The sequence below is a fragment of the Oryctolagus cuniculus genome, chromosome 12, assembly GCF_964237555.1.
Source record: "Oryctolagus cuniculus chromosome 12, mOryCun1.1, whole genome shotgun sequence".
Classification (NCBI taxonomy): domain Eukaryota; kingdom Metazoa; phylum Chordata; class Mammalia; order Lagomorpha; family Leporidae; genus Oryctolagus; species Oryctolagus cuniculus.
In genome coordinates, this window is record NC_091443.1 from 95,035,242 (window position 1) to 95,060,332 (window position 25,091).

Below are 25,091 nucleotides of genomic sequence, written 5' to 3' on the forward strand. Positions count from 1 at the left end.
AGCAGGTCCTGCTGTTTATTGGTTGAACTGGAGGCAGCTGTGTAGAAGCTGTTTCCTCCTCTCCCAGTGCCATATTGTGGGAGAGCAGATGCATAGAATAAGTCTTAATTCCAGTAACTTAGTCTAGTCCGAGTTGCTCCCCACAATTTGGGATAATTTATTCACATGCCAAATGAGGTTGGCATTGTTTTTTAAAAATCTCTTTTGTTGCCAAGGGTATCTAAAATGAAACTCAGTTTATTCATCCAAGAAACAAAAACTTTGAAGGCCAAGTACTTGTGAATTTTTTCCTAAGTTTTAGTCACAGCTAATAAATGCTAAATTTTTTATTTGCTGTGAAGAATTGATCTACATTAGAGGCATTTTACAACTTGTTTCATGCTTCTGGTTGCACAGAAAACAGCAGTTAGAAATGTAGACAATTTTTGACGAACTGTAATCCTCCACATTAGATATAAGTAACTTTCAAAGTTAAGGAGTTGTTGGTGAGCAACCATCAGCCAACTAAATATCAAGTTACCTCATCAACGAAAATGACTGCTTTCTCAACTGTCCTTAACTCTCAAGCACTAAGGTTATCTTAACCATGTACTTTTTTCCATGTATATGCTTCTTTGAATTGTTGTTAAAAATACCTTATCCTTTTGGCATTTAAAGTAGCTGAAAGCCAAGAAGACCCAAGTTTTGTCTTCCCCTATCCATGGCAGCAAAACCCCAGTTCAGAATGTAACTTGAAATTCACTGCCTAACCATGGAGGTCTTGATGTTTGGCACCTGTTCAGCAAGAATCCTATTATTCTATAAGCACCAAGTTCAAGTCCTCTGGCTCAGTCTTTCTTCCTCTTACATCTCTGTTCTCGGAATCGCCGCACCTCAAGCAGGGCCTGCTACTTCTACCCCTATTCATGTCCCAAAAGCTGACCTCTCAGACTCTCTGTGGCTTAAAACTTCCGCCTCACCTCAACCCCTCCACCAGCCACGGTGAACTGCACTGCAGTAACTTAGTATCAGTGCACTTCTGCCCTAATCAAATGTAAGCTCCATGAAGTAACAAACAATTTTATTTAGCATTATGCCTTTACTGCCTTACACATCTTACTCGCTAAAGCAAACTGAATTACCTATGTTCTCCTTAATTGACAAAAACCACACTTATCATGTATACTATGTTGTTTTGAAATAAATATACTCTGAAGAATGGCTAAAGTCAATTACAATGCCCAGTAGTTCACAAACTTTTTGTAGCAACAACAGTTAGAATCTACCATCAGCAAATTACAAGAATAAAATACACTGTCATTTCCTAGAGTCACCTGCCAATGCAGACAATCCACTGTCCTCAGGTGCTTGTTTCCTAGTGTTCCACCTATGCTGTGTCTAGGCTTGAATTTGTTTTAATCCAGCTTGATTTCACTATGCTTCTGGACCCTAAGAACTCGGGCCTTGCAATGACAATGAAAGATTTCTCAACCATTTATCTTTTTTTTTTCTTTTTTTTTTGACAGGCAGAGTGGACAGTGAGAGAGAGAGACAAAGAGAAAGGCCTTCCTTTTGCCGTTGGTTCACCCTCCAATGGCTGCCGCGGCTGGCGTACCGCGCTGATCTGATGGCAGGAGCCAGGTGCTTATCCTGGTCTCCCATGGGGTGCAGGGCCCAAGCACTTGGGCCATCCTCCACTGCACTCCTGGGCCACAGCAGAGAGCTGGCCTGGAAGAGGGGCAACCGGGACAGAATCCTGCGCCCCGACCGGGACTAGAACCCGCTGTACCGGCGCTGCAAGGCAGGGGATTAGCCTAGTGAGCCGTGGCGCCGGCCCATTTATCTTCTAATAGTTCCTCCCCTACTCCCTATTTCTGGAAATTCACAGAAGGCAATACTGAACCTCTCATTCTCAAGTTCATGAGTTTTAACTTCTCATTTTCCATTCTTTATTCCTCAGTACTGTATTCTAAGCAGTTTGATCCAATCTCCTTTAAAATCAATAGCTTTCTCTTCAATTATATCTACAACTATTTAACCTGCCCATTGAGGTTACTTTTTAAAATTTAATGACTATAATTTCCATTTCTAAGAATTCAATTTGGTTCTTTTCTGTGTTCTTTTTCTCATCTGCAATCTGCAATCTTTCACTGGGGTCTTACCTCTCATCTCCAATCATTTTAAATAAATAATCTCTTTCATATGTCCTATCATCTCTACCTACTGAAGTACTAATTATCTTATTGATAATCTGCTCTCTTTCATAGTAATTCATTTCATTGTGTGGCTGGACAGCTGTGTATTGTAAGCTCATCTTTGGCACGAGCTGTTTCTTTAGTAGACACCAATGAATTGGCTCTGCAGGACAGCATCACAGTTCCTTCTAAGGGCTCTATTAGTGTCCATTGTTGTGGACTAGGTTCTGTGCTAATTTCTCAGCTTGACGGTTAGATTTTAAGAAATTGTGGATTTGAACTCACTCCCATTGTGAGCTGCAGCCTTGGAATTTAGATGTCTTGTTGGTTTACTGTTTATTATTAATCCCAATTATCACCAGCCCTGAAGCACAAGGTTCTCTGCACTTTCTCAGACTAGCAGTCAAGTTGTTCTCAGCCTTCTCTCACAGATGTAACAGCCCATCATGATTTTGTGCTGGAGGACCTCCACTCCACCCTCCTACTGTATGCAGGCCTCACACCACCTCTGCTCCTTCAAGAGATCCTCCAGACCAAGCCTGTGGCACTTGTACCCTCCCAGCTGTCAGTTTTCACCTCTGGCACAAGGCATTTCATGGTCTTTCAAGCTCGCAAATGTTTTGGGCTATTGTTGCTATATTTTGTCAGCAATTTCTGTGCTTATAGGAGAGTAAGATGGGCAGTCTCCATATGAGCTGTGTTGGCAATGTCGCTGGAAGCCTCCAGTAGTTAGAACATACAAAGCTGGAACATTAACTTCAGAAAATTGTGATGATTACTTCCATTTTGCCAATGACAATGGCCTACATTTTTTTCAGCCTTGACAACAACTTTCAAATTTGGGGTAAAAAAATTCAAGACATACTAAAATCATTTTGTCACTATTTCAAACGCCTGTCTACTCATTTAATAATTCTAATTCATCTTGTATCTCACTCCTAGAATTTTAGTGAAATCAGAAGACTGGAAAAGATCACCACTTCCCATCTAATCAATGAATCCAATGGTCTTTTTAGTACTCATCTCATTCACCTCTCTGCAGCAATATTTTTTGATCATTCCAGTTTTTCTATTCCAACACTACCTCAGGTCATTTTTTTCTTTACTGTTCAATTTATTTTTTTAAGATTTATTTATTTATTTATGTGAAAGGCAGAGTTACAGAGGGAGGGAGGGAGGGAGGGAGGGGAAAAAGGAGGGGGAGAGAGAGAGAGAGAGAGAGAGAGGTCTTCCATCTGCTTGTTCACTCCCCAGATGGTAGCAACAGCAGAAGCCAGGAGCTTCTGCCAAATCTCCTACGTGGGTGCAGGGGCCCAAGCACTGGGGCCATCTTCTACTGCTTTCCCAGGACACAGCAGAGAGCTGGATTGGAAGTGGAGCAGCTGGGACTCAACCGTCGCCCATGTGGCATACCAGCACTGAAGGCGGAGGCTTAGCCCACTCCACCACAGCACCAGCCCCGGTCATACATTTGTTATCGCTATGTTATCAATCATTTCCTAATATATGCCCTTAACTCTCCCCTCTAGAATTCTTCCAGTAAACCATAATCAGATTAATATTCCTATAATAGTTCTCTCCTTATATGAAGCATTCACATTCTCCATCTCCAATACAGTGACTCATTATTCCCTAATACTGAGAAGACATTTTGTGGATTTCTAGCCACCAACGTGTAAACAGTAACACCACCTCACAAGTGCTAACTGCATACTATGTACTTGATAAGGCGCAAAATACCTCACCTGTTATCAATTGATCCTCACAATACCTGTATGAAGAAGGTTCAACTACTACACAATTCTTCAGGGATGAGGAAAATAAAGCTCGAAGATTAAGTAGCCAACTCAAGAAAACACAGCTAGCAAGAGGCTGAGTCAGTTTTATTTTATACCAAGTCCAGCCTCTTAAACAGTGTATATTATCCACAAGCACTTGTACCCAAAGCCCCTACCCTTCCTGTGACTGTAAAAAACATCCATCCAAACAGCCTCTTAAAAGCTCTGCCTGGTTGCTTCTATAGGGACCTCACACTAATGCACTCAAAACCAAAATCAGGATCACACTGCCCACGCTGTGGTGGTCCAATCACAGTGAAAAACTTACTACCCAACCAGTCATGCAAGTCAGAAACCAGAAATCACCCTTATTTTCTCACTCACCTACATCTGCAACCTATGACCAAATTCTGACCATCTTCTTCCTCTCTAACCTTTACGGCATCCATCTTCCTCCAGCCCAAGAACCACACCACCCTTGCCCAGCTGCTACAGCCTAACTCATCTACATTCTCATTTCTTTCAACCCATTCTCCACTGTGCAAAACAAACCAAAAAAGCACATCCTCCCCAAAAGATGATTTTAAAATACAAATCTTATTTTTTCATCAATTTGAGACTCAAAATCATAGCTTTAAGTCCATCTTTATTCCAGAGTCTGAAACTATAGGAATGCAAGTATTGGTGACATCTGGGTTTCAGTAACAAAGCAATTTGCAGTGAGCCAAAAATGATGCCAGGACAGAAAGAGGAGCAAACTGAGAAATGATGACTAAGAGGACAGCACCTGAGGTTTTCAGCACTTGGCTCCAGTGACTCCTGAAGCAGAGCAGAAACCTAAACCTGCCCACATTTCAAGGTATTTTTCTCATTACACTGTGATACCCCAGGACCCTTCCAGAAAAACCCTTTTTCTCTAAAGTAGTTCAGACTAAGTTTCTAGCTTGCAACCAAGATTCTTTGCTAAGAAAAAGGCTTTGAAAGAACTATGGTAACACACTTAAAGATAGTATACCTACAAAGCAAAAACTGAAATTCCACATAAAGTAAAAAATACCTTTGCCTAGCATATATATACATACAGTCTATGTTTGTAAACTCATGCACCTCTTCCATTTAAAGATGTTACATAAAATGCTTTAGGTCAAGCCCATGCTTTCCTTTATGTTCTCCAAACCATCACAGTAAGGGCTTGATGAAAGCTGAAAAAAAAAAAATCAGGGGCAGGCATTTGCCCTTCCAGTTAAGACACCTGTGTCCCTATTAGAGTACTGGGGCTCAATGCTCAGCTCTGGCTCCGGAGTCCAGCTTCTGCTAATCCAAATCCTAGAAGTAGCAATGATGCCTCAAGTAATTGGGTCCCTGCCACTCACATACAAGACCCAGATCAAGTTCCTGGTGGCTGGTTTCAGTCTTGGTCCAACCACAGCAGGTATCCAAAGACTGAACCAGTAGATTGGAGCACAAGCTGTCTCTCCCTGCCTCTCAAATTTAAGAGTACTAACAATTTACATCAGAAGTAAAAGCGTAACTATACAATATAAATCAGGGCCCGCACTGTGGCATAGCGGTAATGCCACTGCCTGCAGTGCCGGCATCCCATATGGGTGCTAGTTCAAGTCAAAGCTGCTCCACTTCTGATCCAGTTCTCTGCTGTGGAGGATGGCAGACCTCAGAAGGCAGTGGAGGATGGCCCAAGTCCTTGGGCCCCCGCACCCACGTGGGAGACCCGGACAAAGATCCTGGCTCCTGGCTTCAGATCAGCACAGCTCCATCTGTTGCAGCCAGTTGGGGAGTAAACCAGCAGCGAATGGCAGGTAGGTATCTCTCTTTCTCTCTCTCTCTCTCTCTGCCTCTCTGCCTCTCTCTGTTTAACTGACTTTCAAATAAATAATCATTTAAACAAATACAAAATCATGTTATGTCCCTGTTTCTTTGGGTACAGCCCACACAATACAGCATAAATGCCAACTCTATCTAGGTGACTGAACTTTCCCCACCATTCTCTTTCCTACTTGTGATATTGCATCGTCAAGTATTATAAACTCACCTTGCTCTTAACCAAAATTTTACCTATTGCATAAATACGTTGTAAAGTAGTGTGTCACAGAAGAAACAAAGGAGTTGTGGAAACCACAGATTATATTCTATGCGAAGACTTTTTCTGTTGTCATCTGGTGGTTTGTATATAAAATCAACACTGACTTCCATCATACAGAGGGGCTTGGTCACACACAATCTTGTTCTTTCTGCATCATCTCCAACATCTAGGGAGAAGTCAAGGCAGAACTGAACCTCACTCTGAAAAAAACCCCTCTCTGACAATCAGAAACATACCACAAATAAATTTAGGACTACATTGAAAAAAAAAAAAAACCCCACAGACACTACCACCCCTGGAAGTGACCACCTTGTGTAAATGTGACTAGGTTACAACAATGACATAAAAAAAATTCCTCCTTATTTCACGTCTGAAATACTCAGATTTCTTGGGGTACTTAAGTTCCCACCCCCAATTATTATCAATAGTCACAGAGACAATAGTAGGAGTCATATTTCTCCCCTGGCCACCACAGTCACTCTTTGGTTACTTCCCCATATTCTTTTCTTGAAAATATCACCTGTGTTAAATCAAACTTAGAGTACTGCAAATCTCACAAGCTAAAGAATCAAACTTACAGAGTACTGCAAATCTCACATGCTAAAGAATCAAATCCAGAATACAGAGTTCAGAAAAAGCAGCACACCACTGCACGAAAACCTGATTTTTTTCTGCATCATAATACGAGTTCCAGGGTCTAGCCCATTTTCTAAAGTTCACATCTGCAAACACTACTCGATTAAAAATCATAATATTTTTTAAAATACAGCAAAGCCAAAAACATCAAGAAGTACCTTCTTAGCCCCATTCCACAAGTTAATCTCCAAAGATCAGTAAATAAATAAATCTTATCAGTTGTCAAGAAACTGGATTGATAGCTGTATCTTCACTAGATATTGCCTGAGCATTAGTGTCAACTAAGTCTATTACAGTGAAAAATAATTCTTGTGTTAATTTTAAGGACTCTCTGCTTTACTAAAAGTCCTTAATGAAGACAATTAAGCCAAAATAACATGAGGTTGAGCACAGAAAACTCAAAACACCAACTACTAATCTCTTTCATTACTTATGGTCACTGTCCAGTAAACAGCAACATTCTTACAACCAATTCCTATCCCACATCTTGTTATATCTCTCAGAGCATCAATTACCTTTGGCAGATTTCTATTAATCTCATTACTCTTTCTTCTTCTGACCACTTAGATAAATTTTCTTAAAATAAGATGCTTATTTAATTCTCCAAATTTACAGCTTACATTGATAAATTATGCCACTAATTTGCTTTAGAGAACCTAAAATTTTGAGCATGAACCATTGTACGGCTAGAGGAAATGCATCATGTGTTAGCAGCATCTCAGGAGAAATGCTGTCTTCAACACTGAACATACCTGGCAAACTAAAATGAAGAGAGTTAAATTCTAGGGACTAAGACATATGGAATTACAGAATCCCCAAAGAGGAGACACACTTAGAGAGTCTGGTAAGGGCAGAAAAGATGTGACAACATACAGAAGATCAGAGAATCAGAGCAGAACAGATTTGAACAGTGAGTCTAACCGCCTCCCTCTGTATAGATGAGCAAACAGAGCAAGAGAGGCTACCCGACTTGCTCACACTGCAAGGCAGTCACAGACGAAATAAAACCAGAGCTACCGACGCTTAGCCCAATGCCTTCTCCATTCACTACATCGTGTTCCTAGGAAAGCTTTATTAAAAATATTCTCATTCCCACAAGAACCACAGGGGAATGGGGCCAGCCTAATGCAATGATTCTCTGGCTTTAGAGCTGTCAGGAAGCCAGATCACCTAAATACCAACACAGCAAATGCATCAACAGAGATTCCTGAAGCAATGATCCCAAATATTTGTGGGCGTGTATGCTTGGATATAGTAAAACTAGTGTTAATATAATGAAGTTCCAAGATTAATTGCAATAAACTTCTTCACAACAGGTCTCAGGTATGGTCAAACTATGACAGTTTTGCATTTCAGGAATTCACTAAAAATTTTAACTGTAATTTCTATGTGCTACCAGAGGATGGCAGAAGGTGCCACTTGCAGGCTCAACTAACCATATATTCTCCCTCAGGATTATGGGTACAGTTGTTCATGACTTTTTAATTGGGAAGTGTACAAATTCAGGGGAAACTTTAAGAAAATGTGTTACAGAACCACTGAAGTCAAATCAGAATAAAAGGACTACATGAACTAAGATACTCACCTACATTACACACAATATATCATTGTATACCAAGAGTATTTAAACCAACTGAAATCAACAGCTTTGCTTTTCTAACTTAAGTGTCCCTCTTCTTCATACTATCCCTTTCACCCAGATTTTCATTCCCACCCTCTGCTTTCATGAATTGGACTTCAAGGGCCTACTTTCAGAACTACCATTTTCTAAGTTGCTTAGAGAAACTGAAGCATGAGCCATCACAATGCAGTTTGTGTTTCCTCCTGCTGCTATGTGCATTCCCTTCTCTATGTGTAGTCAGGCAATATCCCTAGCCTCCCGGCTCCTGGACACCTTGAGGAAGGCCAGAGAGCAAGCAGAATGACACTGCCTGCCACAGACCAACGCCATTTCACACACCCCATCCTATGCACCAAAAACCACCCAAGGGCTCCTCAAAAAGCCCATGGCTATGGGTATGGTGAAAAAAAATGCATGAATTTCACAACTTTTTTGGCCAACATACTTCCATTTTTTCCAGGAATTTTTTGAAGTGGTACATTTAACTAGAAAGACTTATCATTCATCACTTAATTACCCATTTAACTTGCAGTCTTTCCACTTTGTTTCACCTAAATATTTGAGAGCACAGGAAGCTTCCTGGATGTACAGGGTGATAATGGCTATTACTGGATTTGCAAGGCCAACAAAGTAGCCAATAACCACCTGTTAAATATGCAACAGCCCAAGCAAGGTAGCCTGGGACTCCTAGAAACTCAAGTTAAAGTTGTGAAGGGAAGGGGCCAGGGATAAGAGGAAGAGGGGCAATGAATCACTTATCGATTCACAGAAGGCAGTGCGGGCTCAAAGGAAACCAGACTTGCAGTGACCTCGATCAACACTGTGCTGTAATTTCCCCAGCAAACAACTGACAGAAAAGCCTAATTAGGAGACCACCCAGGACTGGCAACTGACTTAACACAAGTGAGCCAGGCCACAGGAAAGCATGCTAGGGTGGCAGAGAACCCAGAGATTATGAGATCAACCATCACAAGAATAAAAATGTAACAAGAGAGACAAGAAGCACTTGTCAAACTTCTAAAAAATGCCCAATTCTGAGAGTCAACAGACCTCAAGTGGAGCTCAAATTTTCAATTATTTTTAAGATTTCACCGGTGATTATGATGCATGCTCCAGATGAGCACCCAAGTAGGAGCTCAGCAGTCTGCACAGGAATAAACAGAACTCGCAGCTTAAAAGCAAGTAGCTCAGAGAGATCATGAACCTGGGACAGGCGTTAGTCAAGACAGGTTTAAGGTCCATAAGCTGCCGGAATGACTTGGGGGATGACTGGACACCTAGGACAATGTCTGAAGGAAAACTGAATCCTGTGATCTCACTTAAAGGCTAAGCGCTGCGGTTCTTAAACTTGGCTACACATTCTAATCAGCTGGAGAGCCTGGCTCTCTCCACCCAGGTCAAACCTCAAATCCATTCAACAAAGTCTGGAAGAGAGATGGAGGCGCAACACTGAAAGCTCCCAAGTGCTTCCAATGTGCACCCACGTTTGAGAAACACCAGCTTAGAGAGTTCTGGGGAAATCAGCAGACTAGAGTGAGGAAAAACAAAGCAGTATACATCAGTGGTTCTGAAACTCAAGTGTATGTCACAATCCCACAGAAAGCAAGCTGCAGCTCAAGTTAGCACAGAAGGAGGTGGTCCCTTAAAGTTTTAACAATCCTCCAGGGAGCCGGTGGGTGGGGGAGAGTGTGTGCTCAAAGTTTGAGAGCCACTGGCCTAAGAGACTGGAAACAACTGCAGGGAGAAACTGCATGCTATGAACAACCAGGGACGGTAACTGACAAGAGCACTCCTATCCCTCTGGGACTGATGAGTACAAACTCCATCTATGATGTGTCCTGAAAACCACCAGAACCAATACATCAGCAGTCAAGCTAAAGGCACCACTGACCACATGTGATACTTAGGATCCATCCTTCTCCCAAGCCACTCCTATCTGGCTTCTCAGCAGAAAGTATAAAGAAAGTGTGTATTGCCACCTGCCTTTCAGAATTAAAGATTTGGCTTTTTAGGTATCTAGAAAAGTCAAAAGCAATTAAATAATCACCAATAATCAGTGTGCAACTCTTTGTTACCATGTAGAACAGAGTTACTCCAGAACATTAAAAAGGTTTTTTTTTTTTCTTTTTTTTTTTTCTGTAAGATCTGAACTGCCTCCAGGGTCAACAATATCTTCTTTTGTAACTTCTGCTGATTATTTGTAACTTATACTGATAAATGATGCATTTATTCTCTTCCAGGATGATATGACCAAGCCTACCCAATAGCTTCACCTCGCTACATAGTAACAACATGGTGCTTATGACCAGTTGCAACTTACTGATAACTACCCCATTTAGAATATTACATTGTATCTGATAAGATTCAAGAGATCACACTCCTTGCATATGACCAGCTCATCATCCCATCAGAAATTGCTATAGCAGCACCAGAATTTTCATTTTCAAGATACATGAGCTTTTGTCAAACGGTGACATCTCCTCTGTAATATGAATTTTCAATGATATAAAAAATGATGGATATATTTTACACATTTCACAGAGAACAGAAACCTGTCAATGAATTTAAAATTTGTGACAATCTATTTGAAATTCTACACTAAAAGATCTGTACACTTTTACAAACCATATAAATGTAAAACAGATACCAATGTTTTTACCACAAGGAATAAAATATTCCTCCCTAAGAAAGTTTGGCAGTTGCCTTAGTATTTTAATTAATGTATTTTCATTCATTTTTCATCTGTAAAAATACTTCAAACAGCCTTCAGAGTGCCAATGACCAAAACTTTACATCCATGTAATAAACTTCAAAACAAAGCCACTGATTTTCCCCACTGTTTCAATCTGTGCACATCTTCAAACATGTAAATGCAAATATCTTACTGTAAAGTGCAAGTCACTTTTTTTTTAAGTTTTTTTTTTTTTTTGAGTTTAAAGAAACTCAAAAGGCTTCCATAGCCTTGGAAACTCATGACTGGAGCATAGGGAGATTACTGATGCCATAAACAAGAGTGTCAATTGGTTAAGTCAACAACAGGAGTCACTGTGCACTTACTCCTCATGTGGGATCTTTGTCCTTAGTGTGCTGTACATTGAGATTTAATGCTATAACTAGCACTCAAACAGTATTTTTCACTTTATGTTTCTGTGTGGGAGCAAACTGTTGAAATCTTAATGTATGCTAAACTGATCTTCTGTATATAAAGAGAATTGAAAATGAATCTTGATGTGAATGGAAGGGGAGAGGGAGTGGATAAGGGGAGGGTTGCGGGTTGGAGGGACATTATGGGGGGGAAGCCATTGTAATCCATATTCTCCTTTGGAAATTTATATTCATTAAATAAAAGTTAAAAAAAAGAAACTCAATAATAAAACACCATTTCTATTCTAAAGGTCAAATCAAGTGATTTCAATTTCTTCTGTTAAACCTGGCTTCTCTGGCAATCCAGATCCCATTTTACAAAATGACTTAACAGACGCCTTGCTTCCAGACTAAGATATTAAGCAAGAAGCACAAATAAAAATGAAAACTGTACAACTAATGCTGGAGTTAAATTGAGCATAAGCAGGACGATTTGTTTTCACGCAGTAAGACCTCACGGAACCCATTTATGAACCCCTGGGGGAGGCACCATTCAGATACTATTAGATAAGCAGTTTAAAAATTTTGAGTTAGTTTCTAAACTGTGGCATGCGGGCTTTCAATTCAGACCGTCAACATGCTGGTGCGTTTGAATCCTTTCCTGTGCAGTAAGCTAAATCATCTGCACGTGACGCAGAACACAGCTAACTGGAGTTCAAGGCTGTCCCACGTCAGTCAACCTCCGAGTACCCAGTTCCTCACCGAGATGGTTTTCCAGGATACAGCTAATGAACACAGCCCAAAGTTAATTTGACTAGCGCTGCCAACAGCAGAAGAGCCTGGCTAACCTACAGACCTCATCCGAAAAGGGTGGTATGTAAGCGGCTGTTTCTCCCCCACCCCCTCTTTTAAGACCAGCGAACTGCAGCGGAAAGGGTGCTGAGGGGCAGGCGAAGGGCTCCGGCCGGCCGGGGACAGCTCCTTTCACGGAGATTCCCCCTCGCCGTGCCAGAGGTCGTCTGGAATCGGCAGATCGCCGCTTCCTATTTCAGCGATCACCACTGGAATGTTCCAAACCGAGGCCCACAGAGCGAGGGAAACAAAGCCAAGCCGCACAGCTGTGGGCACGGAAAGTTTTGCTCCACCGACCGCACACTCCCACCTAGGGGTCGGGCTCGGGGCAACCGCAGCAGCGGGAGGCCGGGGTTGCCCGGGAGGGGGGCGCCCAGCAGCTGGCGCGGCTGCTTCTGACGCTGGGGGTCTGCGGGGGCGAGCCCCGCACCGCCGCCCAGACTCCGCGGGGCAAAGAGCGACACCCGTCCAGCGGCTCCAGCTCGGCGCGCTGGGTCGGACTCGGGCAGCCTCTCCAGGAGCGGGTGCCTGGGGCTCCCCTTCAAAGGCTTTCGTTCGCAGGGTGGGCTTCGAGGAGCTCACCTGCCCCTCCCCCGCCCCGGGTGGGTCTAGCGGGCACCCCGCGCGCCGCAGTCCTGGCCCGGCGGCTCGGGGGGCAGGGGACACCGCGCACCCGCGCTCGCAAAGTTCGCCGCGCTGCACCCCGAAGCGGCGCCCGACCTCCGGAGCCCGCCCCCGGGGCGGCGCCCAGGACCCCGACTGGCGCCCATCTCCCCAGAGCCCACTCCCGGCCCCGGCCCGCGCCTACCTTGAGCCAGCGCCCGCAGCAAGTGCAGCTGGAGCAGCAGCAGCGCCCACCGCCCGCGGCCCGGGCTGAACTTTGCCGCCTGCCGTCCGCCGCGCTGCCCTGCGCACTCCGCGTCCTCGCCGGCAATGCCTGGCGCCGCGCGGGGTCCCGGGCGCTCGCGGTCGAGGCAGGGGCCCGGCAAGGACCCAGCGCACTCAGGGAGCGGCGGGCCGCCGGCGGTCACCGAGGGCCGGGCACCGCGGACCATACCGAGGAGCTCCCACCCGGAGCGCCACGCCGCACCGGACGGCTGGGACGGCCCCGGGTGGACGCGGTACCCGGCGCTGAGGGGCGGCGTCCCGGATGCCCGCGTGAGGTGCGCGGCAGGGGTCGAGCGAGGCGGAGGAGAAGTCGTCAGCGGGGGCAGTTCTCGTCGCGACGCCCGGAGCCCTTCCGGGCAACCGCCGCGCTGTCACCCGGCGCTGAGGAGAAAGTGCGCCCGCCCGCGCGCCGGCTCTCGCCCTCCGCCGCGGCCGCCGATCCCCATTCACAGCCCGGCCGCACGCGCCGCCCGCCGCTGATTGGCCGAGGGAGGCGGCTCCGCTCCCGGGGCCCGCCCCCACGGCCCTCGCTCGTTTTCAAACTCGACGCGCCCGCCCGCCTGCAATTTCGCGCCGGCAGCGGCGCTGGACTCGGGCAACTTCCCGCGCCGGCAGCGCCGCTCCAAGTGCCCTGGGAGCCGCCCTGCTCCCCGCCCGGGGCTCTGCGCTTGGGGCGCAGTGGAAGGGGGCGTGGGGGTTCCGCGCCAAGTTGCCATAATTGCGAACGAGAAACGGGCGCCATCGGTTTCCTAAACGCTAGGGACAAAAGGCACCGTTTGGTTCAAAGCCGCCGCCTGCTCAGAGGAGTGGACATGGCTTCGTAGAGGCGTCAAAGGTCATGTTTGTCCTGGGGGCCGGCAGCACAGGCCGCCTCCGCCGCTCCCGGGTCTGGAGTAAGGGTCTGTCAAGGGAGGGGTTTCTCCCGGCCGCCCGGGGAGTATGTGGTAAGCATTAGCTGAGTTTATGGGATGAAGTAAGCGCTCCGGAGCGTAGAGGCCCGCGCGTGGCGGGAGGAGGGCTGGAAGGTGACACCCAGCCTGCTGCTGCTGGGAGTCAGCCAGGAGGAGCCCAGGGGCACGTGATGGTGATCGGGTGAGATCACCCAGTGGGGAAGGGCCAGGGGCCCGGGTGTGCGCCCCGAGAGACAGCCGCGTCTGCTGGGGTCCGCATCTGGACCCCAGGCGGGAGAGTGGGGAGCAGCAGGCCAAGGAGTCGGAGCCTGCAGAGCACCTGTGGATGCTGGCCAGCATGGGGCAACCGAGACCCGGGGCAGCTGCCATGTGGAGGAGGCAGACGCTAGAAGGGACACACACACACACCAAAAAAGGCAGGCAGAGATGGATGCTCTGTTCTCTGACAACATCGTGGAGCTTCGAAACGGGCTGTCTTCCCGGCTTGCTGTCCTCAGATGAGACAGGGGCACGGGTGGGCTGTCGTTTGTTTGTCGGTATTGCAGGCAGCCCTGAGCTGCTGCAAACTTGCTAGGTTGGCTGAGAGCCTAGGGAGGCTCTCAGTGGGCTCTCTGGGCCAGCCCTGGGCAGTGGCGCCTTCTCACTGCCTGTATGTGAGAAGTGCTGGCAGGAGAAACCTCAGCCTTAACCAAGTGACATGACCTGCGCAAAGTCAGCAGGTCCCCTTCCCCCACTGCCCAGTCTCCATTGCTCTGAGCACCTCTGCTTTGCTGTGAGACTGAGGTTTGGGCTACACCCCTGGAGCAGATCGGGCTTTGAGGTCTTCCTACTTGTGACCTTCGGACAATTGTTGACTCCATTGCTGCCCAGAGTGAAGGACACTCCCCATCTCCCGGGGTTGTTGCAGGAAAGTGAGCTAACACACTCCATAAATGCTGCTTTTCCATCCCCTCCCTCGTGCCGGTGTGGCCTTGCTAGAGCCACTGGTTGTGTTTGGTCAGCAGCCCTATGTCCTTGAGTGTGCTTTCGAATCAGAGCTGGAGCCCATATCCCCAGCCGTACAGTGCCTGCATGAGCAGAGCTCGGGCTACTTCTTGGCTTCAGGACCCTGCAGAAGTGCCCGGAGCCTTGTTTGCTGTGATGTATTCTGCAGTTCGCCGAAAGCTTTGTGGAAACTTGCTTGGAGATTGGAAAGCCCAGGCGGTGCAGGGGCGGTTGTAAGAGATGGATGACGTCACTGCTCCTAGAGAAAGTCCAGAGACCCCTCTGGGAAATTCTAATTCCAAATCTTCCCGCGGAGGCAAGGCTCTATTATCATCTCCGTTCTGCAGTTGAAGAAGTTGAGCCGAGAAAGTTTAATAGATGCAAAACAACTGTGTTAGAGCCAGGACCAGAATCCACCTCTCCTGAGCCCCGTCCTCAGACTGTGTTGCTGCTTCCAGATTCATTAGGTCATTATAGGGGGAGGGGCAGCTTACATGACAGCTGTTCCTTCTTTTAAAAAAAAGAGACTACTTCTGTCCAAAAGGCCAATTAATCTCTAACTCAATTTTTTTTAAAAAAAGATTTATTGGAAATGCAGAAGGACAGAGAGAGAGAGAGCAAGCACCTGCATCCATTGGGTCACTCTCCCAGTGGCTGCAATACCAGGGCTGGGCCAGGCTAAAGCCAAGAGCCAGGAACTCCATCCTGGCAGCAGGGACCCAAGAACCTGGTTCCTTTTCTGTGGCTGTCTCTGCATCCCCAGGGAGCTGGACTGTGGGCAGCCACAGGCAGTTGCCCCTTTTGTTTACACTTAAACATATGAATGGAGACATCCTGGCTCAGACAATTAGGCTAAGGAGATTTCAGGGAGAGGCAGGAAGAATGGCAGGAAGAGCCTTGTCAGGAACTCTTTGTAACCCCAAAAGTCTTTTGGATATGTAAATCTTTTGTGTGCCTTCTTGTATTCAACTGGTCACCTTTAAATACTACTGGATTTGTTGAATAAAGGAGCCTTGATTGGGATTTGTCTTGGCTCCATTCTTTGCATCCTTGTCCCCGCATTCCCACTCTCAGCCAGCACACTGGACTGGAAGCAGAGCAGCAGGGAATCAAACCAGCAGTCAGATAGGGGAGGCGAACATCAAAAGTGGCAGCTTAACTCTCTGCACCACCATATTGGCCCCTCAACTTAATTCTACCCAGCCCAACAAGAAGACCCAAGAAGAGGACGTGTTATGCTTGCACGTTGGCCTTGGAAAGTCTTTAGTGGGATGTTCTGCAAGGCTAGGAGGCACAGGGATGTCACTCCAGGAAGGTGGAGATATTTTTCTTTTCGAAAGAAAAAAAAAAAGACCTGTGGCTGTCCACAGCAAGCAGTTAGGATTCTCTCTGCTTTAAAAAGAGAAAGGAGAGATGTGGGGAGCAACTCGGACTAGACTAAGTTACTGGAATTAAGACTTATTCTATGCATCTGCTCTCCCACAATATGGCGCTGAGAAGGGAGAAACAGCTTCTACACAGCTGCCTCCAGTTCAACCAATAAACAGCAGGACCTGCTCCTGATTGGAGGAGGGCAGCGTACTCGGCGTGTGGGTAGCAGAGTTGGGATTGGTGGAAGAGGACTATAAAGGAGGAGAGAGACAACATGCACCAGGAACATCTAAGGGGAACATCTATCTGAAGGAACACCTGTGCAGCCCCCGAGAGCCGGCCGGCTGTGTGCCACTCCCCTGCAGAAGTGGGGAAAGTGGCTAGGGGGAACCGCCCTTCCACGGAGGTGGAAGGGTTGGTAGCCAACCCGGGAAGAACCAGCAGCAAACCCGGGGAGGGCCGAGCAGACAAAAGAACAGCGCAGGGTCCTGTGTCGTTCCTCCATGAAGAGGGGGAGCGACAGAGAGAGTTTTCAAAACATATGATAATTTCAGGGGAATCAGAGTGGTCCCTGAGCTCATGGGTGCTGGCCTGACAATCAGCCTCACCTGGGAGCCCGTGAGAAAGGCAGCCTGGACCTCCCGCATCATCACCTGCGTTTAGCAAGTCTCCAGCTGATTCTTCTGTAAGTCCAGTCTCCTAGGAATGTAATGTGATGACTGGAACCCTCGCTTGTGTTCTCTTCCTCTCTGCACTCATTTCTCTTTCACTTCCTTCTGTGTTCTCTTCTCCCTCTTATGGACCAGGAGATAAAAAGGAAACTTCCAAAAATGATAGGATTTTAATGTTATTTTTCAATTTTATAAGGAAAGCTCGCAACTTCCTAGAACATCAACAGTTCAACTGTGTATATATTACAGTTCAGAGGCATCTTTGTGTCCGTGTGGAAGAAACAACTAGAGAAAGCAGTAATATTTTGCCATATAGGTAGCTTTTATACATCAATGGGAAAAACACAGCAAGGCCCATGGAATGAGAAACAGAGTACAGGAACAGGCACATCTCAGAGAAATACAAAGGAAAATAAACATTTGAAGAGACACAAATGGATCCCAAACATGAAAAGACCCAAGCAATAGGGCCAATAAAAAATGTGAACAGACAATGGCCAGAGCTGCAGAGGGTTTCTGGAGATGCACTCATGTATTCTTGGTGAATATATAAATTAAACAGCCATGCTCGAGTTGCTAAATTTTAAATAGGAATTGTCTTTGATTCTCACAAAGGCATAAAGACAGTACAGTACATAGAGCAGATTTAATGAGTATTAAAAGAATAGTTAGAAACATTGATAAATACTTGCTCTATGGAGGTATTTTATTATAAAATCAACAAGTTAAACAGGTAAGTATTGTCTTATAAAAGAGCATGTCTATAATGTGGAATAATCCTTTTTTTTTTCTTAGAGCATAGATGTCAAATTCAAAACAGGATTTCCTTCAGGGGACATAGAATTACATGCTTTTTTTTTTTTTTGCTTTTTAAATTTCCAAGTTTGTTTTTTACAATGAAGATAAACTAATAAAGCTTATTTTTAAAAAGCAGATGTTGAGCAGAAAGAAGTCCTTTCTTACCTATACCTCATTAAGAAACATCCCCAATGGGTTCTCAGTGCTTTTGAGAAAAATAATCCCCAACCCTCAGAGGCCAAGTTACAACAAGAACTTGTCCACCAGGGATGCTGTGCCCTTCCGTGTGCAAATCATGCCCCACCACTGCACATCCAGGGCATGCCTGAGAGCGGTCCCTGGGGCCTGTCCCCTGAGAACTCTCCCGACTGGAGGCCTCAGCCCTTCACTCAGATCCCTGCCAACTGCTAAGCCCAGCCTCAGCCTCACCTTTGTTCCATTGCCTGGCAATCCATCAATGAGCCTCCAGGTGCTGCCTTTGAGCCCTAATGGGGCATGTGCTCTGGTTACCTTAGAGCCCAACTAGTTTCCTGAAAACATTTTCAGAAGCTAAAATCTCATAAAATACCGTTAAGGAAGCTATGGAGAAGAAAGGTACAGAACTTTAGCGAACCTCCAGTTTTCTTTGAAAGTATCCCTCACCCTCAGGCGCCTTGACGTTGCAGGAAGCCGGGGTTCCTAACCCCTGACAAGCAGCCTCAGCTGCCTCCCCTAGGCGGCATGAATCAGGAAGTCAGGTGGGAGCCCAGCCTGCTGTTTCACAAGGCCCCCAGGTGATTCTGTGGCAAGTTCAAAAGCCATTGGCAGGTAGTCATCCCTCCCATCCCTGCTTTTCAGCCAGTGTTTACCCGAACACTCAATTAGCGCCAGCCCCAGTGCTAGGCAATAGAGAAACAGCAATTGTGTGATAAGCAAAGGCTCCAAAGGGAATACTACATAAGGGAGGTAGTATTCCAGAAGTAACATCTAAACAGAGACCCGTGGATACACAAGGGTGGAGAGAGGCTGTTCCAGGCAGAGGGAACAGCACGTGCAAAGCCAAGTTTGAAACTCAGCTTGAGAACAGTGGAGAACCAAGAGGGTTTTCAATACAGGGATTGTGCAATGAAAAATGCTTTTAGACATAATCATTCAGGCTATGCCGTGGATCGAGATGGGGCAAGACTGGAAGCCAGGAGACCTGCTAGGAGACCATGGGAGCAATTTTAACAGGAAATAACAGTGGCTGGGATGGGGGAGAGGCGACAGGCTAAGGAGCTGTGAGCTAAGGGGGCATCCGGGATGGCAGCCTGTTTTCTGGCTTGGGAGGTTGGGGGAATGTCCATCTGGTTTCCAAAGAGAGGGAACATAGGTGGAGACGCAGAGTTGGTGGGAGGTTCGGATTTGAACTTCTTAACTGTGACGCATCGCTGGGGCATCACTTGCAGATAAGACGTGGATGCCAAATGGCAGAAGCAGAGGAAATGACTTCAAGGCATCTGACCCAGTGTCAAGACATCAGGGCTAAGTGACCTCTAGATTCTGCAATGAAGATATCCTCACAGGCCCTGTGACAGCCTTGGTAGAGAAATTGGTGGCAAGGAGAGAGGATGTTTCCAAGCAGTTGAGCACGAAGGTGCTACAGAAAACGATAAAGTGGTGACAGAACTGAGAGGAGGTTGTTTCCTGCTGACAGGAATCAGGGGGTGAGTAACAGCTCAGGAGGCTGGCCTCTGGGCATGTCTCCTGCATTTGTGCATGGGCTTTAGCCTTGGTCAGGGAGGACAGCATGCAGCTCAGGGGTGGCCAGGGAAGGAGGGAGGGAGAGAGGAGACCTCAACTGAGGGGAGATTTGGCAGCCTTTAGGGCAGAGAAAATGCAGATGGCTTTGAGATGTTTGGAGAAAGAGAGAGACTTTAACAAGGGATTCAGCAGACATCTCTCCACCTGACTTTCACATAAGCCTTTAATCTTCACAACAATCCCCATGTGGTAAAGCACATGTTTTTCCATTTGACTGAGGCTAGGCTCAGATGATTTAAATGATTTGCCCAGGCTGCCTGGCCAGTGAGCGGCGGGACTGGGGTTTGAACCTGCATCTCCTGATGCAAAGCGTTGCTTCTGCTTTAGGGGTAAATGAGACAAAGATTGTCCATCCTGCATCACGAAAACTTACTAGAGGGGATCTTAAAGAACATCTTGTTTTAAAGAGGAAGTTGATGTAAAATAAAACAAAACTGCCTTCAATTCCTTTGGGAACAGACCGTGGACATAGGGATGCCCACGGCTAGAGAGGAGGGCTGGGGTTGACCTCAGCACACTGTTCCTGCTATTGTTATGGGTGAAAAGGTAACAGAGAAAGATGATCTCGGTCCTTTGTCTCACAGGAAAGAATTGTCTCACGTGGAAGAGCCATCAGAAGTGTGGGGTGGGCAACTTGTTTCTACAGTAACCTGGGGGCTCAGAAGAGTGGAATCACCACTCCCTTGCTATTCTCATGATAGGATTGGAAGCTCCCAAGGAGTGGGCAGACACCTTGGTTTTTGGTAAAGGCAGCTTTTGGGGGAAAACGTGCAGCAGGATTTAGCACCTTGATCCTGCTGAAGGTAACTTGTGAGGGAAGCAAGCATTGTGCACCCTCTTAGAGGGACTCTGCTTTCCCCATTTTCCATAGGGACCAACGTGCTTGTTAACCCATCTGACTCCGCACTGTCACCTGTGTGAGAATCTGGTGCTTCTGTGCCATCGCTCCAGGTCGTTTCCTTGGCAAAGCACTCATCACTTAGACTGCACTGTGAGTCACATGCAAATGCCACCCCAACTCCCCAGTGCCCCAAAGAGCATATAGGATGCTGTTCAGAACAAACAGTTGTTGGAAGTATAGATGAAAACGTGTGCGGTCTGGGTGATCATCCAGCTCCTTCGTTACCCAGTGGAATAACATTGAATAAACCAGAATCCCATCCAAAACGTGACATAAAACATCGTCTTACTATACTCACAGGTTCCAGGAATCAGAAATGCAACCAGAACACAGCTGCGAAAGGGTTGAAGGCTGGACTCATCTGGAACTTCTTCACTCACGTGTCAGGTAGCTGGGCTGGGATGACTTCAGACGGGGCTCAGCGGGGACTGTTGACCAGAGTTCATTTATGTGGCTTCTCCGAGTGGCTTGAGCTTCCATACAACATGATGAGGAACGAGGAATTCCCTGAGGACCTGGAGAACCACTCGGAGGAAGGGACTCCTGCAGAGCCCCGGATCCCTGCATTGGAGGCTGATGAGTCCAGATTACAAACCAAAGCCCGCCTCATACACCAGTACTTCCATTAGGTCAGGGCTACGGGCTGAACTGTGTCCCCCCAAAACTCACATGTTGAAGTCCTAAGTCTCAATATACAACTGCATTTGGAGATGGGGCCTTTATAAAGATGATCACATCCAAATAATGCCACTGGGTTGGGTCCTCACGCAATCTGTGTTCTTATCAGAAGAGATCAGAACACAGATGACCCAGAGAGATGACCATGTAAGGACACAGGGAGAAGACGCCATACCCAAGCCCAGGAAAGAGGCATCAGTGGAGACCAGCCCTGCTCACCTTCCAGATTGCTGAGAAAGTCCACGGTTGATGTTTATGTCACCCAGTCTGTGGTGTTTAGTCATGGCAGGCCTAGCAGACTGGCAGCGGGGAGCCCACTCATCACACAGGCACAATCCCAGCTACTGCCAGGGTGAAGGGTGCAGCACCTGCCATTCTGGCTGAATGACATCCCCGTGCCTCTGGCTTTCCAGGGTTGTGTGGCTGTTTACTTTCTAGCAATTAACCACCCATTTTCTGTCTAATAGTTCATGTTCCACTCACCTCTGGGGCTTAGGATCCTTGGAGAGAAATTTAGGGTTTTTCTACTTTTTCTCTTCTGTGTCATATTCAGTTAGGAAGTGATGCTGACAGCTGATCCATGCCATTGGTTTTGGAAATTTCTGATTGAAGTAGGATGGCAGGACCACATCGGGACTGTGGGGTGGGATTTGTAGATCGATCGATCGATCGATCGATCTACACATACTTATGTATACATATGTATACATATGTACTTTTCATATGAATGAAAAGTCTCAAGAAAGTACACTTCAAATTATATTTCAGTGGTAAGAGTATATCCTTAAAATAACTGAAAAATAACTGAAAATGTGAAAGTTCTGAGTATAGGAACAGTTGTCTCTGAGTGGCAATAATGGGAAAATACTAGAAGCAAGCTAAATATGTAAGATTGGGAATGATTACGCTTCACAGTTTATGTGTATCACGGAATGCTACACTATCATTAAATTTGTGTTTTAAAGGATTCTTAGTTGCATGGGAAAATGGACAAGAGAGTGTTAAAGTAGGGGAACGTGTTTATGCCCCTTTCTCTTACAAAACATGGAGTATGTGGGCATACATTGGAAGGAGGGATGGGTCAAAGGAGAGATGAAAACAATTATGTGTCTCTCAAGACTCTTTTTTAAGGAGCAAAGAAATAAAAAGTGACTAAAAGGAAACACTTCCTAATATTAATGGTAGTTGTTGCTGTACAGAATTGTAGGTGAATTTTTTCTTTAAAATTTTTCTGCACTTCTAAGAATTCAAAGATGAATGCATTTCACATTATCAAAAATAAAAAGTAAACTATAAAAAGTAACATCTTAACGTGTGGGTGGCACTAGCAGTCGTCTTCCCCCAGGTGCGGGTGACACACCTTGCCCGTCTCCTGCTGAGTGACATTTGGGATTTTCAGGAATGCCGGCCTCTCCCTAGCCTTCCTTCCCTTTCTCTTTCTTCTACTACTTCTCCTCCAAGATGACATTGCAGCTGAGGCAGCCCCTGGCCCAGCTGGCTTTGTATGCTGCTGACAGTGGCACCAAAGAACGTTTGGTGGGAGAAGGCATCACAAACTTTAGGAGCTATTAGGGGCTTCCAGAACCTTCTAGTTCAACATAGCTGTTGATCCCGCTGTCAGCTAGAAAAGTAAGGCACGGACAGCACAACACATGCCAGTTTGCCGTAATAAGCCATTATGGGTCTTTCAACCATGAAGTTGTCTGATTCATTTCTGAAGCAATTGGTATTTTCAGGCCTGTGCCATTTCCATAAATCTGCTGCCCACTGCATGAAGCACAGGATGGGGGGATAGGGTTTAGCAGCAGCACATGTGAGCAGAGCCTGCGGGCGGCTCCCTGGCTGCCTGTGAGCTCTGTGGGGTTAGCAATGGGTGATGGAGAGCCCCGGCTAACCTCAGGCAATGCTGTGTGCAGACGTGGGCTTTGCTGGCCAGTGCTGGGCAGGTGTTCAGTTGCTGGAGCAATGCGTTCAGTTTGTTATGAAGCAGCTGAAGAGGCATTGACCACAAGCTCAAGCAAGTCTCAAGTGGAATGGATGGCAGAACAAAGGGTATGGTGACTGAAACAGGGAAGACCGGAAGTCACTCTGGGGGCCTTTGTAAAATACCCGGCTGTGTGGCTGTTACCAGGCTTCACTGCAGCACCACACCAGGGCCCTATCCAGCAGCCATTTGCAATTCAGTGTCAGGGAGAACTTTCTAGCAATTGAAGGATTCTCTGATAAGCAGCTCTGAAAGGCAGTGAAACTGGTGCCATGGCTTAGGCCGGTGCCAAGGCTCAATAGGCTAATCCTCCACCTGTGGTGCCGGCACACCGGGTTCTAGTCCCGGTTGGGGCACCGGATTATGTCCCGGTTGCTGCTCTTCCAGTCCAGCTCTCTGCTGTGGCCAGGGAGGGCAGTGGAGGATGGCCCAAGTGCTTGGGCCCTACACCCACATGGGAGACCAGGAGAAGCACCTGGCTCCTGGCTTCGGATCAGCACAGCATGCTGGCCACAGCGGCCATTGCAGGGTGAACCAACAGAAGGAAGACCTTTCTATCTGTTTCTCTTTCTCTCACTGTCCACTCTGCCTGTCAAAAAAAAAAAAAAAAAAAGGCAGTGAGTTCCCTAGCAGGGGGCAAACAGAGACCAAACATCCAGTTCTCAGGACTGTGGTGGAGGGGAGAAAGCAGAGGGCTGGAGGCAGAAGACTGAACTCAGCACATTAGGATCCCTCTTTTCTGTTCTGTCTAGCTCTGAGATTTTTTAATTTTACTTATCAGTACTGTGTCTTATCCATGAAAAAGACTTGTACACAAATGTCCACAGTAGTTTTATTCATAATAGACCCAAACTTGAAACAACTGGAATAGTAGATAATAATAGATAAATGAATAAACAAATTGTACCATGGTCCAAAATGAGGTAATATACAGTAATGAAATAGATGTAGCTACTGATATGTACAGCACCAGGAATGAAGCTCAAAAACCAAACAAACAAAAAAGCCAGATATGAAAATTGGGTACCAGTGCTGGAGGAGCAAGTTAATCCGTAGTGATGAAAAGCAGACCACTGCGTAGCAGCTGTTGGCCTGTGGTTGGGATGCCTGAATCCCAGGTTGGAGTGACTGCTGGATTCTGGGCTCTAACTCCTGACTCCAGCTTGCTACTAATGGAGACTTTGGCAGCAGTGGTGGCTCAAGTAATTGGGCTCCTGCCTCTCCCTTGAGAGGCCTGGATTGCACTCCCAGTTCCTGGCTTTGGCTTGGCCCAGTCTGTCCATGTGGGCACTTCAACAGTGAAAAACAGATAGGAACTCTCTCTATATTTATCTATTGTCTGTGTGTGTGTGTGCATCTGTGTGTGTGTATGTGTGCTTCACAAAAAAAAATTTGTTTAAATGCAAGTCAGTGGCTCCTCAAGGAATTGGGTCAGAGTGATTAACTTTAGAGGGGCATGAAGGAACTTTCATGGGTTGATGGACATGGTCTACATCTTAATAATGATGTTGGCTACACGGATGTATACATTTGTCAAGGCTCATGGAACTGTACTCCCCACAGGTGTATTTAACAGTATGTAAATCTTACCCAAACAGCTGATTTTTAAGAATATCATGCTTCATACTCAGAAAGATTCAAGGAGGCTTCCATTCGCTTGAAAGGATTTTTTAAACACCATTGGCACCTTCATCTTTCCAGTGTTCTGATTCGGTGAGCCAGGTCCTGTTCACCTCTCCACTTTCAAGGATTTCCATGTGCTCCTTTGCCTGTTTCACTGGTCCTCATTCCAGACTGAGGAGCCCAGCTTTCTGGCCATGGTGCCTCCCTCCCCTGGCTGACTTGGCATCTTTCCATCTCCCTGTGTCTGTCTTGAA

At 46.4% G+C, this 25,091-nt stretch overlaps 1 protein-coding gene and 1 long non-coding RNA gene across 2 annotated transcripts in view; one reads left to right on the forward strand and one right to left on the reverse strand.

The window, feature by feature from the left end:
* Positions 1-13,536, reverse strand: part of LOC138844713 (protein sidekick-1-like) — an 86,213-nt gene extending 72,677 nt beyond the window's left edge. The window contains exon 1 of the mRNA XM_070054418.1: positions 13,055-13,536. Within this exon, the coding sequence (XP_069910519.1) occupies positions 13,055-13,301 (247 nt within the window). The 5' untranslated portion in view covers positions 13,302-13,536. The remainder of the gene's footprint in view (positions 1-13,054) is intronic.
* LOC138844716 (uncharacterized) lies at positions 11,981-22,393 on the forward strand. Its single transcript, XR_011380954.1, has 3 exons — positions 11,981-12,267; positions 19,297-19,554; positions 20,853-22,393. It is a non-coding gene; the product is annotated as an uncharacterized lncRNA (long non-coding RNA).
* The last annotated feature ends 2,698 nt before the right edge of the window (positions 22,394-25,091 follow it).